At 46.3% G+C, this 20,123-nt stretch overlaps 1 protein-coding gene across 1 annotated transcript in view; it reads left to right on the top strand.

Annotated features, from left to right (window-relative positions):
- FAM20A (FAM20A golgi associated secretory pathway pseudokinase) overlaps positions 1-20,123 on the top strand; it is an 81,534-nt gene that overhangs the window by 47,435 nt on the left and 13,976 nt on the right. Inside the window, exons 4-5 of the mRNA XM_044296053.1 lie at positions 15,680-15,758; positions 15,854-15,946. Of these exons, the coding sequence (XP_044151988.1) occupies positions 15,680-15,758; positions 15,854-15,946 (172 nt within the window). The remainder of the gene's footprint in view (positions 1-15,679; positions 15,759-15,853; positions 15,947-20,123) is intronic.

Genomic DNA, 20,123 nt, shown 5'->3' on the forward strand with positions numbered 1-20,123 from the left:
AAGAAGAAGAAGTCCCACTCATTAAGATTGGCCAATGCAGATCCTGGGGCTAATGACCTCCTGTATTTCGATTGTGCCTTGGGCTCAATTCCATTCGAGGACCCTTCAGGAAACAGTATTGAGAGCTTGGGACAGAGACCACCGCTCCCTCAACCTCAAAGTAAAGCTGCCATACAGGGTGTTGAACTCTCTATCCTGGTGGATAACTACCGAAAACTTAGAGAAAGGTGTTCCCTGGAATACGACTCCAGCCATGACAGTCACTACAGACGCAAGTCTCAGAGGCTGGGGGGGCCATGTAAAAGAACAATTTTTCCAGGCCACATGGTCCTTTCAGGACAGGCTTAGCTCCTCAAACTACAGCGAATTAAAGGCGGTGCTAAAAACATTGAAAGCAGCTGAGCACCTTCTCCAGGGACAGCATGTCAGGACAATACAACAACGGTGTGTTATCTGAAATGACAAGGTGGGACCAGGTGTCCGTTGCTTCAGGGTCTAGCGGAGCAAATTTTCAGATGGGCAGAGCAGAAAGTCCGGTCCATTTCAGCAACTCACCTGAAAGGATCCCAAAACTCCAGGGCAGACTAAGCCGTTGCAGAATCGACTCAGGGGAATGGAGTCTGAACAGACAAGTATTCCAACAGATCTGCCAGAAATGGGGCCGGCCAGAGATAGATATTTTCACATCAAAGGAAAATTCACAGCTGGACTGTTTCTTTTCTCTAAGTCCCAGTGGAAATCCTGTGGCAGTGGATGCCCTGGCTCAGGAGTGGGATATGCACCTAGCATACGCCTAGCCCCCCCATTGCTCCTGATCCCGGCAATCTTGAAAAAAATGAGATACAGCTCTACGACTCTGATCCTAATAGCGGCAGACTGGCCCAAGAGAGCATGGTACGTTATCTTAAGAGAAATATTGATCAGAGATCCCTTTTCCCTTCCATACAGGAAAGACCTGTTATTACAGGGGCCGCTGGAACATCCAAATCTCAACAAACTGAGATTGACTGCCTGGATCCTGAGAGGCAGACCCTGAGAAAGAAGGGACTCTCGGATAACGTAATTTTAACCCTGCAACAGTGTCGTAAACCCGTAACCTCTGCCATATATGCTAAAATATGAAAAAGGTTTTCATCCTGGTTATCCCAGACTCACCCAGGAACCGAAACACCATCAGTAGGCTACATTCTAAATTTCCTTCAGAAAGGGTTTGATCTAGGTTTAAAACCCAGCACGCTCAAAGTTCAGATTTCGGCTTTAAGCTGTTGTTTAGACATTCCCTTAGCAGACCATAGGTGGATCAAAAGATTCATCAAGACAGACGGTCCCCCCTTGGGATTTAAATGTTGTTCTAAATAGCCTGTGTAGCTCTCTGTTTGAACCCATTGACCAGATATCTAATAAGTTACTGTCCTTCAAAACAGTATTCCTGCTAGCAATAACTACAGCCCATAGAATAGGCGAGATACAGGCCCTGTCGATTTGTGAGCCCTTTCTAAAAATCCTAGACGATAGTATAATTTAAAAATGGATCAGTCCTTTTCACAGAGAACAGGAGATAATACTTCCTTCATTTTGTACCGCCCCTAAAAATGTACAGGAGGAACGGTTCCACTGCTTGGACGTGGGGAGAACAGTCCTCGCCTACCTTGAATGGACAAAACCGTGGAGAAAATCAGCAAATCTATTCATTCAATTCGGGGGGGAAAATAAAGGATGCAAAGCTTCAAAGTCTTCACTTGCCCGATAGATGAAGGAAACCATCAAAGAATCCTATAATCTACAGAACTTATTATGCCCCATATCTTTAAGAGCTCATTCGACCAGAGCCATTGCTACAACATGGGCAGAAAAGGCAGGGGCATCAATTGATCAGATCTGCAGGGCCGCGACCTAGTCTACTTCCACAACCTTTGTCAAGCACTATAGACTAGACACAATGGCCAACCAGGACTTGGCTTTTGGCCGGAAGGTCCTACAGGCAGTGGTCCCCCCCCCCTAAAGATTTTGGTCTAAGTTGTTAGTTCTCCATGGGTGCTGTCATGGAAGACGTCCTGGAAACATATATTTAGTTTACCGGTAAATGGCTTTCCTGGAGTCCGGAATGACAGCACCCAGTATTAACCCCTCCCCCCCTTTTTCTTTTTTGTTGGAATGGTATTGTTCTGACTTGTGTCCAATGTGAATTTAACATTGATGCTCAAAATAAAGTTGGATCATATCCGGTGTAGTAAGTAGTAAGAACACTGGAGAGAGGGGGTGGGGAGGGGCATTTGAATCTATCTCTCTCTTTCTGTCCCAACAGTGACCAATAGGACATCCTCCATGGGTGCTGTCATTCCGGAATTCTGGAAAGCCATTTACCTGTAAACTAAATGGCAAATATATTTCTTTATACTGTATACCTATGTCAATAACATATATTTAGAGAAATACTCCTGAAATCCACTTGTGCATAAAACAGCCTATGCAATAAAGTACTGCACTTAAAGCAAACAAGTGGATTTCAGGAGTCTTTCTCTACATTGCAACTCGGCCTGGGAACCGTCTCCTGACACCTATGAAAATTTCCCCACCCAGAGTGTGATCCAACCATTTACTATCTAATAACAGATATATGGACCATAACTCCCTTCTTTTTATCATTATTCCACTGTCTGTCAAGATCTCCCCATCTCCCTACCAATAGGAAAGAGAGTTTGGAAGACCATCCTTCCTACACAAAGTGGAAGAAATCTAATTCTTGCAAATTGTGGGATGCCAGGTATCCATCCAGATGATCCCTTGCTGGAAACTGTCTTCACTAAGCAGAATTCACTTTTAGAGATGTATACTATGAGTGTCATTAGTTCTTCAGTTTTACAATTCAGTCCCACAATATATGCAATCAGTCAGATTCTCCACAGCCTTTTGTCCACAATATGTACAATTGTAGTTTGAGGTAGATGAGTGTAGGGTAGAAGGCACAATTGTAGTGGGTTCAGCAGCAGTAGACTCTAGAGTGGGCGGTGGAGTCATCATGACCATTACTTGTGTGGGAGGATCACAGGTCTTTATTACAGTAGTCTCTCCAGACTTTCCTGAAAAACTGTTGGTTTTAGTATTCTATTACAAATCAGCAGGAAAAGTTTAATAATGACAAAAATCACAAGAATAAGGAAACATCCTTGTAATAACATATGAAATAGGCCTGAGAACCATCCGCCAATTCCTCTAAACCAATTAAGGGGGTTAAGCCATGATAACCAATCAAGTAATTCTAGATCAGGAGGTGCCTGATGTGCATTTCGGAACCCCTCTTTCAGTTGTCTAGCTTGCTGTAGATCATGTGATATCCGGAACATAGCTGCAGGGTATATATAATGACAACAAGAAGGACCTACTATTTGACATAATCTACCTTGGGCAGCGGTGAGGTAATCTAACACAACTGCATGCTGATTCACAACTATGATCAGATATATGGAATTTACCTCAACAGCATCAAACAAAAAAACAGTAATATTATCAAATAGTTCATCGAGGTCATCAATTTGTTTAGCATTATTAAGAATTCCTGTGGACAGATAAGTACTCCTGTAAGGAAAAAACATCCCTACCTTTTCCCATGTTGAAGGTCCTGCATGAATTATTTTGTAGGCTGCTTAAAACGTGGCCTTTCTGGGATCATTGGTATAACAAGTGTTTCGACATCCCTTTTTTACCAACATATGTCCAGGTAAATGTTGATAAGGGATATCCTGAGGTTCCCATATCCAAGTGGCAGGCTCAAGTCTGGCTAGAGACTTGAGCAAGTTCCTCCAGCCCCTTGAGTAAGCCACTTGAATGCTCTATTACCACATACTATGTATATATCATCCTCTAATTAGAATTATTTTTGATTAGTGCATCAACAATTGAAATCAACATAGAAGTACCCTCATATATGCACCAGGAATCTAGATTATCATCATGGTTGATACTAAAGTATACAATAGTGGACCACAGTTCTTGCGAGTAATACGTGATCTATTGGGATCTATACCCATTTCTGTTTCTCCATCTCCCTTGTAGCCCTCTAAGTCTTCTTCTGTCTCACCATATTTAGGCTTAAAGGCACCAAGTGTTTTACACTGGCATCTATTTCCTGGCGGGAATCGCTCAGTATAATTCCAGTTGAAATCATGTATTCTTCTGGTTAAATATTATTTTAGATCTTTAGTTTTCTCATTTAATTGCTGGTCCTCCCAAGAAAAACCTAATTTAATCGCCTCAATGGGCACTTCTCCTACTTCTATCATGGTCACAAGTCTTTTCTCCCACCAATCTTCTAAGGGATTATACTCATACCAGGTGCCTATTCTTTCTGAAATGTTCACCTGCCACCATGGATACCTTATCCATCCTGTCACAGGCACCGATATGGCGGTGTCTCCATGGGGAGACTTCAATCTAAGGGGAGGCAAATCCCAACATGGTAACTCCAACAACTCCTTCTCTGAAAGAGGCATGGCATGGAGCTGGAAGATACAGGTGAGTGACTGAAGATCCAGAAGTTAGAAAAAAAAATCAGTTCAGCAACTATTTTATGATATTTAACAAACTTATTTTCCCATCCACTGATGGATTCCCCAAACATATTGGAAAAGCACTGCACAACAATGCACAAAAACAAATACTTTCCCAAAATCATGATTTGATCAACTTCTTGCAGTGGGAGGCGTGGATCCAAGTTGGTCTCCCTTCCAGCTTCACAGAGGTTGGAGTTGTCAGCTGGACTTGGAATGGCCCATCAGAGCGAGGATCCAATGCCTTTCTCACATGCCTTTTTGCGGTAACCCAGTCTCTAGGATTTATTAAATGAGTTCCTTCCAGTGAAGAGGGATCTGGAATGGAACTGAGAACACGGTTGTAACCTTTTATGCAACGCTCCTACATACTGTGTCATATCTGAATGTATGGTCTGGAGTTGCTGAGGAAAATACAAGCCTGTTCTTGGTGCTGTGCCAAACAATACCTCATAGGGGCTCAACTGAGTTTTCCTATGAGGGGTTACTCTGACAGAGTACAAAGCTATGGGTAAACATTCTGTCCATGGCTTCCCTGTCTTTGCCATAGCTTTCTGAATTTTTAGCTTTAAAGTTCCAATTTAGGCGTTCCACCTTTCTGCTACTTTGGGGCCTATAAGGCGTGTGGAACGTTTGCTCTATACCTAAGCATGTAAAATTTCCTGCAACACTTCCAAAGTAAAATTAGTCCCTCGGTCCCTTTCAATCACTTCTGGAACCCCAAATCTACACACAACATTAGACAAAAGTTTCTTAGCTACTGTTTTTGCATTAGCTTTGGCAGTAGGCCAGGCCTCTGGCCACCCTGAAAAAAGGTCCACACATACCAGAACAGACTCGTATGTGCCCACCCTAGAAAGTTTAATGAAGTCAATTTGCAATCTTTGAAACAGGTACAATGGCTTTGGAGTGCACCTTGGGGGCACTTTGACAGTCCTCCCTATGTTATGGCAAGCACAGACCATGCACCCTTGGACAAACTTTGCAGTGGCATTGTTGAACCCTGGGGCCACCCATCCTTAATTTACCAGGCTTACCATTGCTTCCTTGGACTGATGGGTTCGGCCATGTGATAGAGCACACACCATGGGGTATAGTGCCTGGGGAAGGCAAAGTTTAGCATCTACAGAATACAAACCCTCCTGATTCTTCTCATCTTCTCTTCTTACCCACTCTTCTTTTTCATGTTTCGGAGTTTGTTCTTGAAATTTCTGGAGCAAATCCAAATCCACCTCCTCGGCCTGTGGTACTATGTCCACTACATGGCCTGTTATGGGGAGGGGTAGCAGAGCAGCTTGCGTTGCAGCCGCATCTGCCCGACGGTTTCCTTCTGCCTCTTTTGTCTGCTCTTTGGTATGGGCCTGTACCTTGACAATGGCCACCATCTTAGACAGTTCTAATGCGCTGAACAACTGAGCTACAGCCTCTGCATTTTTGAGGATCCCACAAAGTATCTGCTTCTCCAAATAGGACCATAGTCTTGTGCAATGCCAAAAGTATAGCGAGAGTCAGTGTAAATGTTTACAGTCTGACCTTCAGCTATTATACATGCTTCAGTGAGTTCTTTCAACTCTCAACTTCCTGTGCAGATCATCCAGGTGGGAGTGTCTTCCTCCAAGGTGGTCATAGCATATCCAGTGTATGGTTTCCCATCTAGGCAGTATCTGGATCCATCTACAAAAAAGCTCAAAATCAGCATTAGGTATTGGTGTCTCAGTTACATTGTCAAGTTCTTTTGTTTTTAATTTTCATCAGTTCAAAGCAATCATGATCATTATTTAAGTTATCGTCTTGCTCCAACTTGTCAGACTCTGGAAGTAGGTTATCTGGATTGAGGATAGTACATCTTTTGATAGTTATATTTGGTGGAGTAATAAGTGCTACCTCATATTTGGCATTCCCAGACATGGTGCTGACATGACAGCCAGCTTTAACCCTTTGAATCCCTCTACTGCTTCTGTAGTTAACACATAAGGTTGTTCTTTGTTGCAGGCAGCCAGGACATCAAAGAGCGGCTGCATGAGTGAGGCAGCACAGGGAATCCACTCTCTGACATAACTGACTAAACCTGCAAATGTTCTCAATTCACGAACAGCGGTTGGTTCAGTGAGCTGTGCAACTGCCTGCATTCTCTCTGGAGTGATGTGTCTTGTCTGCTGAGAAATGCAATGTCCCAAGAATACCACCTTCAGCTTCGCAACCTGCAATTTGTCCTTGGAAAGCCTGCACCCTTCCAGATGCAGGAACACCAAGAGAGAGCATGTTTCCTTAAGGCCTCTTTCACATGGGCGTCATGTTTTTGGCCCAGATAGGATGCGGGTGTGTTGCGGGAAAATGCGCGATTTTTCCGCGCGAGTGCAAAACATTGTAATGCGTTTTGCACGCGAGTGAGAAAAATTAGCATGTTTGGCACCCAAACCCGAACTTCTTCACAGAAGTTCGGGTTTGGGATCGGGGTTGTGTAGACTGTGTTATTAAGGGAAAATAATAGCATTCTTAATACAGAATGTATAGTACAATAGGGCTGGAGGGGTTAAAAAATAATAATAATAATAATTTAACTCACCTTAATCCGCTTGATCACGCAGCCGGCTTTTCTTCTGTCTTCTTCTTTGAGGAATAGGACCTTTTGATGACGTCACTGCGCTCATCACATGGTCCATCACATGATCTTTTACCATGGTGACGGCTCATGTGACGGACCATGTGATGAGCACAGTTACGTCATCACAGGTCCTTTTCCGGTGCACAGCAAAGAAGAAGATAGAAGAGAAGCCGGGCTGCGCGAACAAGTAGACTAAGGTGAGTTAAATTATTATTATTATTATTTTTACCCCTCCAGCGCTATTGTACTAAGCATTCTGTATTAAGAATACTATTACTTTCCCTTATAACCATGTTATAAGGGAAAATAATAATGATCGGGTCTCCATCCCGAACGTCTTCTAGCAACCATGCGTGAAAATCGCACCACATCCGCACTTGCTTGCGGATGCTTGCGATTTTCACCTTGAGTCTCATCAAAAACATCTAACCTGATTATTATTTTTTATCTGCCGTCTGCGCCTTTTGGTACCGCTTCTATCTCTCCCGCTACGGGAACCTTTTTTAACCTTTCCACAAAAGGAGCACCAGCTGCTGCACTGGATAGGGCATATAAGTCATCCCAAACTGCCTCATAGTTGCGCTTTATAAAAACCATTTGGATCCTTGTACGGATCAGGTAATTTGTTTATCATCACAAGCTGCTCTCCCTGACTCCAAGAGTTGTACCACTCTACATGTTGGGTGGCTCTATTTGTAACCCCCTCGTCATTGCATTCCCAGGTAATCTGAGTAATCGCTAGGATATGTCCCTATTAACGGGGCAGACTTGGGCCAATTGCCCCACATTTTGGGCATTCTGAGCTAACATCATGCCTATGAAGATCCCACATTTGCAAATCCATACAGTTGATCGCAACTTCATAGTTGGTTTACCTCTTTCTGTTTCTGCTACGGCCTGCCATGGCCCTCCTTTGCTTAGTTTTATTTGTGAAACAACCCTGTGCGATGAGGGACAGTATAAGCAGGGGTGGAAGCACTCTGGGTTGGGCTGTGAGGCATGTTCACAGAAGAGTCTGGAAGCACTCCGGGGTGGGCTGTGAGGCATGTTCACAGAAGAGTCTGGAAGCACTCCAGGGTGGGCTGTGAGGCATGTTCACAGAAGAGTCTGGAAGCACTCCGGGGTGGGCTGTGAGGCATGTTCACAGAAGAGTCTGGAAGCACTCCGGGGTGGGCTGTGAGGCATGTTCACAGAAGAGTCTGGAAAGCACTCCGGGGTGGGCTGTGAGGCATGTTCACAGAAGAGTCTGGAAGCACTCCGGGGTGGGCTGTGAGGCATGTTCACAGAAGAGTCTGGAAGCACTCCGGGGTGGGCTGTGAGGCATGTTCACAGAAGAGTCTGGAAGCACTCCGGGGTGGGCTGTGAGGCATGTTCACAGAAGAGTCTGGAAGCACTCCGGGGTGGGCTGTGAGGCATGTTCACAGAAGAGTCTGGAAGCACTCCGGGGTGGGCTGTGAGGCATGTTCACAGAAGAGTCTGGAAGCACTCCGGGGTGGGCTGTGAGGCATGTTCACAGAAGAGTCTGGAAGCACTCCGGGGTGGGCTGTGAGGCATGTTCACAGAAGAGTCTGGAAGCACTCCGGGGTGGGCTGTGAGGCATGTTCACAGAAGAGTCTGGAAGCACTCCGGGGTGGGCTGTGAGGCATGTTCACAGAAGAGTCTGGAAGCACTCCGGGGTGGGCTGTGAGGCATGTTCACAGAAGAGTCTGGAAGCACTCCGGGGTGGGCTGTGAGGCATGTTCACAGAAGAGTCTGGAAGCACTCCGGGGTGGGCTGTGAGGCATGTTCACAGAAGAGTCTGGAAGCACTCCGGGGTGGGCTGTGAGGCATGTTCACAGAAGAGTCTGGAAGCACTCCGGGGTGGGCTGTGAGGCATGTTCACAGAAGAGTCTGGAAGCACTCCGGGGTGGGCTGTGAGGCATGTTCACAGAAGAGTCTAGTGACTGTCCTTCTCTCCAGCATGTTCTCGCAAACTCATCTCGTGCAGTGCCGCACCTAACACAACTATTCTTATTCTCTGGATTGCACTTCCATTCATCCTCACCTTCCCCAAAAGAGGGCGTTGATGGACTCGATGGCTGTGGTGATCTCCACCGCATTGTACTTATATATGCTGTTCTGTGTCATGTCTCCATACTCTGTACTGGTGCTAGGCATTGTCCAGTCCGACCTGGACAATTCTGGGTACAATCTGTTCTGTATGCCTCCTTGGTTGTCAGAATAGGGTAGAGCTCAAAACTAAAACTTACACGCCTAGGAGCTTGCCTTGATGTTCCCCCAACTTTATACTCTTCCTCGTCTTCCTTCGTATTATATAGGGGATCATGTCTAGCGGAGGTACTCAGCCACGCCGCCACCTGTGTTTCGCATCCATGTTTTTCTATCCATTGCTTTTCCTCTATCTTAAATTTTCTCCATCTGGAAACATCTGAAAGATGGCATACCAGCTTTCTTAAGAAAAGCAGTAGCATTCTTAACTGCCCATTTGCCATGTTCAAGTTCTACCAAGCGCTTCATAGTAATCCTGGGACAACCCTTTTCTTCCCTTTCTCGCTTGCTGGAACTAGTTCCCTTAGGAACCTGGTAGGGTAGCGATCCCGGACCTTTGGTTATTCCTGCTATGTGTCTTATCTTAGGTCACAGACTTTTCTAGCTGAGTCCGGCTATATTTCTGTAAACCCTATGTAGGAAACGAGCGGTATATCTGGGTAGGAGGCTTGCACTTCCCTTGCCTTTAGACAAACTTTGTACTACAAATAAATGCACACAAAAAAATATAAAGACAATCCAATAATAATTCCGATATATTCCTCATACATCAGACCTTTCTGTTTTGTACTCAAGCCAGTACACTTGACAACTTGGTAAAACTTTGTACTATTTACCGTTACTGCAGCTGAAAGTTACTGGATAGCACGTTAGTACTTTACAAGGACACGCGTGTTCTGCCTGCTTCTTCTACAGAGCGTGTCCTGTCTCCACACTAACTGATAGCTTAATACAAGAGTAATATTTTAGTGGCAGAAGTAAGACAAACAACACAAACTAACCCCTGACTCAGTGACCCCGTTTCCGGATTGAACACTAAGAACTGCAAGGGTCCTTTTCCAGAATCACATGGACCTCTTCTGTTTCCAAAAGCAGCCATTTCACTCACCCCCCCCATTCAGAGTGACTACGCACAGTTAACTCTTCACAGGACACCAGAGGACAAAACAGAATTCATATCATCAAACACACATCTTCTACAGTTTGAGCAAGTTAGTAGCAAAATCACATATAATATACAGTTGCAAGAAAAAGTATGTGAACCCTTTGGAATGATGCGGATTTCTGCACAAAGTGGTCATAAAATGTGATCTGATCTTCATCTAAGTCACATCCATAGACAATCACAGTCTGCTTAACCTAATAACACACAAAGAGTTAAATGTTACCATGTTTTTATTGAACACACCATGTAAACATTCACAGTGCCGGTGGAAAAAGTATGTGAACCCTTGCATTTAATAACTGGTTGAACCTCCTTTGGCAGCAATAACTTCACCCAAACGTTTCCTGTAGTTGCAGATCAGACGTGCACAACGGTCAGGAGTAATTCTTGACCCTTCCTCTTTACAGAACTGTTTCAGTTCAGCAATGTTCTTGGGATGTCTGGTGTGAGTCGCTTTCTTGAGGTCATGTCACAGCATCTTAATCGGGTTGAGGTCAGGACTCTGACTGGGCCACTCCAGAAGGCGGATTTTCTTCTGTTTAAGCCATTCTGTTGTTGATTTACTTCTATGCTTTGGGTCGTTGTCCTGTTGCAACACTCATCTTCTGTTGAGCTTCAGCTGGTGGACAGATGGCCTTAAGTTCTCCTGCAAAATGTCTTGATAAACTTGAGAATTCATTTTTCCTTCGATGATAGCAATCTGTCCAGGTCCTGATGCAGCAAAGCAGCCCCAAACCATGATGCCCCCACCACCATACTTCACAGTTGGGATGAGGTTTTGAGGTTGGTGTGCTGTGCCTCTTTTTCTCCACACATAGTGTTGTGTGTTTCTTCCAAACAACTCAACTTTGGTTTCATCTGTCCACAGAATATTTTGCCAGTACTGCTGTGGAACATCCAGGAGCTCTTGTGCAAACTGTAAACGTGCAGCAATGTTTTTTTTGGACAGCAGTGGCTTCATCTGTGGTGTCCTCCCATGAAATCCATTCTTGTTTAGTGTTTTACATATCGTAGATTCGCTAACAGGGATGTTGGCATATGCCAGAGACTTGTGTAAGTCTTTAGCTGACACTCTAGGATTCTTCTTCACCTCATTGAGCAGTCTGTGCTGTGCTCTTGCAGTCATCTTTACAAGACGGCCACTCCTAGGGAGAGTAGCAGCAGTGCTGAACTTTCTCCATTTATGGACAATTTGTCTTACCGTGGACGGATGAACAGCAAGGCTTTTGGAGATACTTTTATAACCCTTTCCAGCTTTATGCAAGTCAACAATTCTTAATCGTAGGTCTTCTGAGAGCTCTTTTGTGCGAGGCATCATTCACATCAGGCAATGCTTCTTGTGAAAAGCAAACCCAGAACTGGTGTGTGTTTTTTATAGGGCAGGGCAGCTGTAACCAACACCTCCAATCTCATCTCATTGATTGGACTCCAGTTGGCTGACACCTCACTCCAATTAGCTCTTGGAGATGTCATTAGTCTAGGGGTTCACATACTTTTTCCACCTGCACTGTGAATGTTTACATGGTGTGTTCAATAAAAACAAAAAATGGTAACATTTAATTCTTTGTGTGTTATTAGTTAAGCCGACTGTGATTGTCTATGGATGTGACTTAGATGAAGATCAGATCACCTTTTTTGACCAATTTGTGCAGAAATCCATATCATTCCAAAGGGTTCACATACTTTTTCTTGCAACTGTAGTAACACAATAACACTTCAAATCAGTCAAAGACAGTAATCCAATTAATCACCTTCTACATTACCTGAATGATATCCAAACCCGGCGTCAGACTGATCCCGAGGCACAGGCCACAAATTTAGGAAAGCCAGTGAGTCAAAAGTTTACTGACCTAGGATTTGCGTTCCCCAATCCGTGGGTGTCACTCCCCTGTGGTTCAGTCCTCGACCAGCATGGGAAATCTCGCTGGGGCCTCCAAGAAATGTTAGAGTAGTTCAATGTTCAGGGACAAGGTAATCAATATAACCAATTAGAAGAACCAATCAATCGGCAGATAGCACAGACACAATCAAGGATTATATCTGAGGAGATCTCCGGACCGCCTCAAAATTTTTATTGATATACCTGGAGGGTTATGGGAGTAACTGGGTGTTTCTGGGTGGTTACAACATTTATGATTGGATAACTAAGAATATACAATTACATGTGATACATTTGCATACATCTTATCATTATATAACAAGGGTATATGTCATTTGGAAAGTAATCAAGTTACAAAGTTCACGTTCCCAAGCTTTATGCCTGTGTTGGACACGCAGACTGGACACCTGGGATGATTATCCTCGAAAAACATGTCGAAAACATTTGGAGCAATTGATTTATATCTGCCTGAAACTACACATTTTAGTTGTTACTATTGTGTAACTAATCAGCAGATAATACTCCCTTTTCCATTGCTTTATCCTAGGAAACACGTACAAATCAGTGAAATATGCTAACGTTCAATCTTGGTTCAAGCTAACACTGCACAACAAATATATTTCTTTATACTGTATACCTATGTCAATAACAGATATATGGACCATAACTCTCACAACTTTGTATCTTCTCACCTCTCCTGTGTTCTGTCCTGTTCCTTATACTCGGTATCTTCTAACCTCTCCTGTGTCCTATCCTGTCCATTATACTCGGTGTCTTCTCACCTCTCCTCTGTTCTCCCCATCTTTTATACTCAGTATCTTCTAACCTTTCCTGTCCATTATACTCTGTATTTTCTCACCTCTCCTGTGTCTTGTCCCTTATACTCGGTATCTTCTCACATCTCCTGTGTCCTGTCCATTATGCTTGGTATCTTCTCACATCTCCTGTGTCCTGTCCATTCTGCTTGGTATCTTCTCACATCTCCTGTGTCCTGTCCCTCATACTCAGTATCTTCTCACCTACACTGTGTTCTGTCCTGTTCCTTATACTCTGTATCTTCTCACATCTGGTCTGTTATGTCCTGTCCATTATGCTTGGTATCTTCTCACATCTGCTCTGTTATGTCCTGTCCCTTATACTCAGTATCTTCTCACATCTCCTGTGTCCTGTCCATTATGCTTGGTATCTTCTCACATCTCCTGTGTCCTGTCCATTCTGCTTGGTATCTTCTCACATCTCCTGTGTCCTGTCCCTCATACTCAGTATCTTCTCACCTACACTGTGTTCTGTCCTGTCCCTCATACTCAGTATCTTCTCACCTACACTGTGTTCTGTCCTGTTCCTTATACTCTGTATCTTCTCACATCTGGTCTGTTATGTCCTGTCCATTATGCTTGGTATCTTCTCACATCTGCTCTGTTATGTCCTGTCCCTTATACTCTGTATCTTCTCACCGCGGAGAGCGGAGCATAGAGAGGCCATGTCTAATCCTACTCCTGTACCACATCTCCCTAGTAAATAACAGGATTAAGCAAGTCAGAGGCTGGAATAGATGTGGGAGGGCCCCAGATTAAGGTCCCAGGATGAGTCGGTGCCAACCACAGTCGCTTCACCTCAGTCCATCCATTATATGAATGAAGCGTAGACCAAGAGACAATATGCCTTAGATGGGTTGCTAAGTCATATAAGTGGGAAGTGAAAAGCCTCCCTTGGAAATAGGCGCCATTAAAATCTGTTTAACGAATGGATGGCATTTATAATTCCAAGCAAAAGTGACAAATGCAGACTGAATTGAGCGAAGGGCCGTGGCCGGCACCCGCACAGGGAGCGTCTTAAACAGATAGTACAGGAGGGAAGTTTGCTTTATACAGGGAAGGATACTTGGCCGTGAGGTGTATGCCTCGATATTTAATGGAGTGAGTGTACCAGGAATAATTATTGGAGGTGGTGGAGCCGATCGGGGGGGGGTTGTTAGTCGGTAATGCCTCTGTCTTGGTGGTATTACGTTTGTAACTGGAGAAAAGGGTTTGTTAAGGTGAGTAACACGTCATCTGCAAAGAAGGGAGATGGAGAATGGGATTCCCTAAATGTCTGGACTATTACGTATGAGGGTGACCAGGGGCTCAATACTAAGCACATAGAGGAGGGGGAGAGAGGGCAGCCCTGGCGAGTCCCATTATAGATCGGTAGGGGAGGTCAGTTGGGGGGGAGGTCAGTGGGAGGGAGGTAGTAGAACCATCATGCTTGGGGTGGAGTAGAGGCCCCTCAGAGCAGCTACAAAGAGGCCTTAAAGCCATAATGGTGCAGAGTTCGGGACATAAAGTCCCAGTTTAGGCGATCAAAGGCCTTTTCAAGCTCAAGGCTCAATAATCGGTCCTCGATCCCTTCCATGCCCGCAGGGTCTATTAGATCTATGACCTTTCTAGTATTGTCCCCCCGGTTGGCAAAATTGGACAAATCCGACTTGATCCTTGTGGATTAAGTGGTGGAGACAAGTGTAAAGGCGATTTGCTAATAATTTTGTGAATATCTTCAAAAGTCAGAATTTAGGCGACTAATAGGGCGATAGCTGGGGCCGTCCGCTGGGTGATAATAGTTATATGTGAATTGAAATGAAATCAGATGTCCTATCCTCTGTTCAGAAAATCTCCCAATATTTTGAAATATTTGTCCGACAACACGTCGGGCCAGGCGATTTACCACTAAGCAATTCAGAGATGACATCCCTAACTTCCTCAACCGTGATGGCTGAAGAGGGCAGGCAGTCGTTTAGATGGTCGAGAGGCCAGAGCCCTCTCTGCCACGTGTAGGGAATGGATACATTCCCTATATTGGGCATCTCTATCTTAGGAGCGGGAGATGCATGTGCCTCAGAATACCGCCTTGTAGGGTGGCACCATCTTACTATCTCAGGGGTCTCCTTAGTGGCACCATCTTACAATCTTTGGGGTCTCCTGGGTGACACATCTTATAATTTCTTGTGTGGAACCATCTTACAATCTCTAGGGTCTCCTGGGTGGCACAGTCTAACAATCTTTGGTGTTTTCTGGATGGGACAGTCTTAATCTTTGGGGTCTCCTGGGTGACACCATCTTACAATCTTTGGGGTCACCTGGGTGGCACCATCTTACAGTCTTTGGGGTCTTCTAGTGGGCACCATCTCACAATCTTTAGGGTTTCCTGGGTGGCACCATCTTACAATCTTTTGGGTCTCCTGGGTGGCACCATCTTACAATCTTTGGGTTTTCCTGGGTGATACCATCTTACAATCTGGAGTCTCCTGGGTGGCACCATCTTGCAGTCTTTGGAGTCTCCTGGATGGGAAAGCCGTACATTCTCTGGGGTCTTCAGTGTGGCACTGTCTTGCAATCCCTGGGGTCCCCCATTACAGGGGCCCCACAATGAGATCAGTAATGTCTCTTTACCATTTGCAGTTGTAAAGCCGAGCGGGACGCACCTGAAGTTGGTCCTGCAATTCCAGGACTTTGGGAAAGCCATGTTTAAGCCCATGAGGTAGGTGAGGTGGGGAGCTAGAGCTGGGGGTTTCCTCGATGGACTCTGTCCTAAATTGTGCCCTTGGGTCTGATAAGAGATTCTTCCTTTATAAGACAGAAACGAGAGGAGGAGACACCAGAAGATTTCTTCTACTTCGTAGACTTCCAGCGACACAACGCAGAGATCGCCGCATTCCACCTCGACCGGTGAGAAACACTGAAGTCTGCTCCAGTTGCACCGCCCATTCTATACGTGGCTCTCACAGATGATGTGGGTGTATCCAGAATCAGCGGTCACTGGAGTCTGTAACCATAGGAGTAACCACACCGGTCATGGCAGGGGTGACCCCCATACACACATATGTCACTGCAGGGGTGACGCCCATACACACAAGACACTGAAGAGGAGACCCCCATACACACACATACGTCACTGCAGGGGTGACCCCCATACACACACAGAACACTGCAGGGGTGACCCCCATACACACACAAGACACGGCAGGAGTGTCCACATACACACACATACGTCACTGCAGGGGTGACCCCCATACACACACAGAACACTGCAGGGGTGATCCCCATACCTAAACAGGACACTGCAGTCGTGACCCCCATACACACACATACGTCACTGCAAGGGTGACCCCCATAAACACATAAAAAACAGGACACTGCAGGAGTGCCCCCATACACACATACATCACTGCCGGGGTGACCCCCATACACATACATACGTCACTGCAGGGGTAACCCCCATAAACACATACACACAGGACACTGCAGGAGTGCCCCCATACACACATACATCACTGCCGGGGTGACCTGCTTACACACACAGGACACCGCAGGGGTGACCCCCATACGTCACTGCAGGGGTGACCCTCATACACACATGCATCACTGGAGGAGTGACCCTCATACACACATGTATCACTGGAGGAGTGACCCTCATACACACATGCATCACTGCAGGGGTGACCCCCATACACACATGTATCACTGCAGGGGTAACCCCCATACACACATGTATCACTGCAGGGGTGACCTCCATACACACATGTATCACTGGAGGAGTGACCCCCATACACACATGTATCACTGGAGGAGTGACCCCCATACACACATGTATCACTGCAGGAATGACCCCCATACACACATGTATCACTGGAGGAGTAACCCCCATACACACATGTATCACTGGAGGAGTGACCCCCATACACACATGTATCACTGCAGGGGTGACCCCCATACACACATGTATCACTGGAGGAGTGACCCCCCATACACACATGTATCACTGCAGGAATGACCCCCATACACACATGTATCACTGGAGGAGTGACCCCCATACACACATGTATCACTGGAGGAGTGACCCCCATACACACATGTATCACTGCAGGGGTGACCCCCATACACACATGTATCACTGGAGGAGTGACCCCCATACACACATGTATCACTGGAGGGGTGACCCCCATACACACATGTATCACTGCAGGGGTGACCCCCATACACACATGTATCACTGGAGGAGTGACCTCCATACACACATGTATCACTGCAGGGGTGACCCCCATACACACATGTATCACTGGAGGAGTGACCCTCATACACACATGTATCACTGGAGGATGTGACCGCCATACACACATGTATCACTGGAGGAGTGACCCCCATACACACATGTATCACTGGAGGAGTGACCTCCATACACACATGTATCACTGGAGGAGTGACCCCCATACACACATGTATCACTGGAGGAGTGACCCCCATACACACATGTATCACTGGAAGAGTGACCCCCATACACATATGTATCACTGCAGGGGTGACCCCCATACACACATGTATCACTGGAGGAGTGACCCCCCATACACACATGTATCACTGGAGGGGTGACCCCCATACACACATGTATCACTGCAGGGGTGACCCCCATACACACATGTATCACTGCAGGGGTGACCCCCATACACACATGATATCACTGGAGGAGTGACCCTCATACACACATGTATCACTGGAGGAGTGACCCTCATACACACATGTATCACTGGAGGAGTGACCTCCATACACACATGTATCACTGGAGGAGTGACCCTCATACACACATGCATCACTGCAGGGGTGACCCCCATACACACATGTATCACTGGAGGAGTGACCCCCATACACACATGCATCACTGCAGGGGTGACCCCCATACACACATGTATCACTGGAGGAGTGACCCCCAAACACACATGTATCACTGGAGGAGTGACCCTCATACACACATGCATCACTGCAGGGGTGACCCCCATACACACATGTATCACTGGAGGTGTGACCCCCCATACACACATGTATCACTGCAGGGGTAACCCCCATACACACATGTATCACTGGAGGAGTGACCCCCATACACACATGTATCACTGCAGGGGTAACCCCCATACACACATGTATCACTGGAGGAGTGACCCCCATACACACATGTATCACTGGAGGAGCGACCCCCATACACACATGTATCACTGGAGGAGTGACCCCCATACACACATGTATCACTGGAGGAGTGACCCCCATACACACATGTATCACTGGAGGAGTGACCCCCATACACACATGTATCACTGGAGGAGTGACCTCCATACACACATGTATCACTGGAGGGGTGACCCCCGTACACACATGTATCACTGGAGGGGTGACCCCCATACACACATGTATCACTGCAGGGGTGACCCCCATACACACATGTATCACTGGAGGAGTGACCTCCATACACACATGTATCACTGCAGGGGTGACCCCCATACACACATGTATCACTGGAGGAGTGACCCTCATACACACATGCATCACTGCAGGGGTGACCCCCATACACACATGTATCACTGGAGGAGTGACCCCCATACACACATGCATCACTGCAGGGGTGACCCCCATACACACATGTATCACTGGAGGAGTGACCCCCATACACACATGTATCACTGGAGGAGTGACCCTCATACACACATGCATCACTGCAGGGGTGACCCCCATACACACATGTATCACTGGAGGTGTGACCCCCATACACACATGTATCACTGCAGGGGTAACCCCCATACACACATGTATCACTGGAGGAGTGACCCCCATACACACATGTATCACTGCAGGGGTACCCCCATACACACATGTATCACTGGAGGAGTGACCCCCATACACACATGTATCACTGGAGGAGCGACCCCACGACCCCCATACACACATGTATCACTGGAGGAGTGACCCCCATACACACATGTATCACTGGAGGAGTGACCCCCATACACACATGTATCACTGGAGGAGTGACCCCCATACACACATGTATCACTGGAGGAGTGACCTCCATACACACATGTATCACTGGAGGGGTGACCCCCGTACACACATGTATCACTGGAGGGGTGACCCCCATACACACATGTATCACTGCAGGGGTGACCCCCATACACACATGTATCACTGGAGGAGTGACCTCCATACACACATGTATCACTGGAGGAGTGACCCCCATACACACATGTATCACTGGAGGAGTGACCCCCATACACACATGTATCACTGGAGGAGTGACTCCCATACACACATGTATCACTTGAGGAGTGACCCCCATACACACATGTATCACTGGAGGAGTGACCCCCATACACACATGTATCACTGGAGGAGTGACCTCCATACACACATGTATCACTGGAGGGGTGACCCCCATACACACATGTATCACTGGAGGAGTGACCTCCATACACACATGTATCACTGCAGGGTGACCCCCATACACACATGTATCACTGGCAGGAGTGACCCCCATACACACATGTATCACTGGAGGAGTGACCCCCATACACACATGTATCACTGGAGGAGGTGACCCCCATACACACATGTATCACTGCGAGGAGTGACCCCCATACACACATGTATCACTGGAGGAGTGGACCCCCCTACACACATGTATCACTGGAGGGTGACCCCCATACACACATGTATCACTGGAGGAGTGACCACCATACACACATTGTATCACTGGAGGAGTGACCTCCCATACACACATGTATCACTGGCAGGAGTGACCCCCATACACACATGTATCACTGGAGGAGTGACCCCCATACACACATGTATCACTGGAGGAGTGACCCCCATACACACATGTATCACTGCAGTGGTGACCCCCATACACACATGTATCACTGGAGGAGTGACCCCCATACACACATGTATCACTGGCAGGGTGACCCCCCATACACACATGTATCACTGGAGAGTGACCCCCAATACAACAATGTATCACTGGAGGAGTGACCCCCATACACACATGTATCACTGGAGTGGTGACCCCCATACACACATGTAT

Source organism: Bufo gargarizans, chromosome 6 (genome assembly GCF_014858855.1).
Source record: "Bufo gargarizans isolate SCDJY-AF-19 chromosome 6, ASM1485885v1, whole genome shotgun sequence".
Taxonomy (NCBI): domain Eukaryota; kingdom Metazoa; phylum Chordata; class Amphibia; order Anura; family Bufonidae; genus Bufo; species Bufo gargarizans.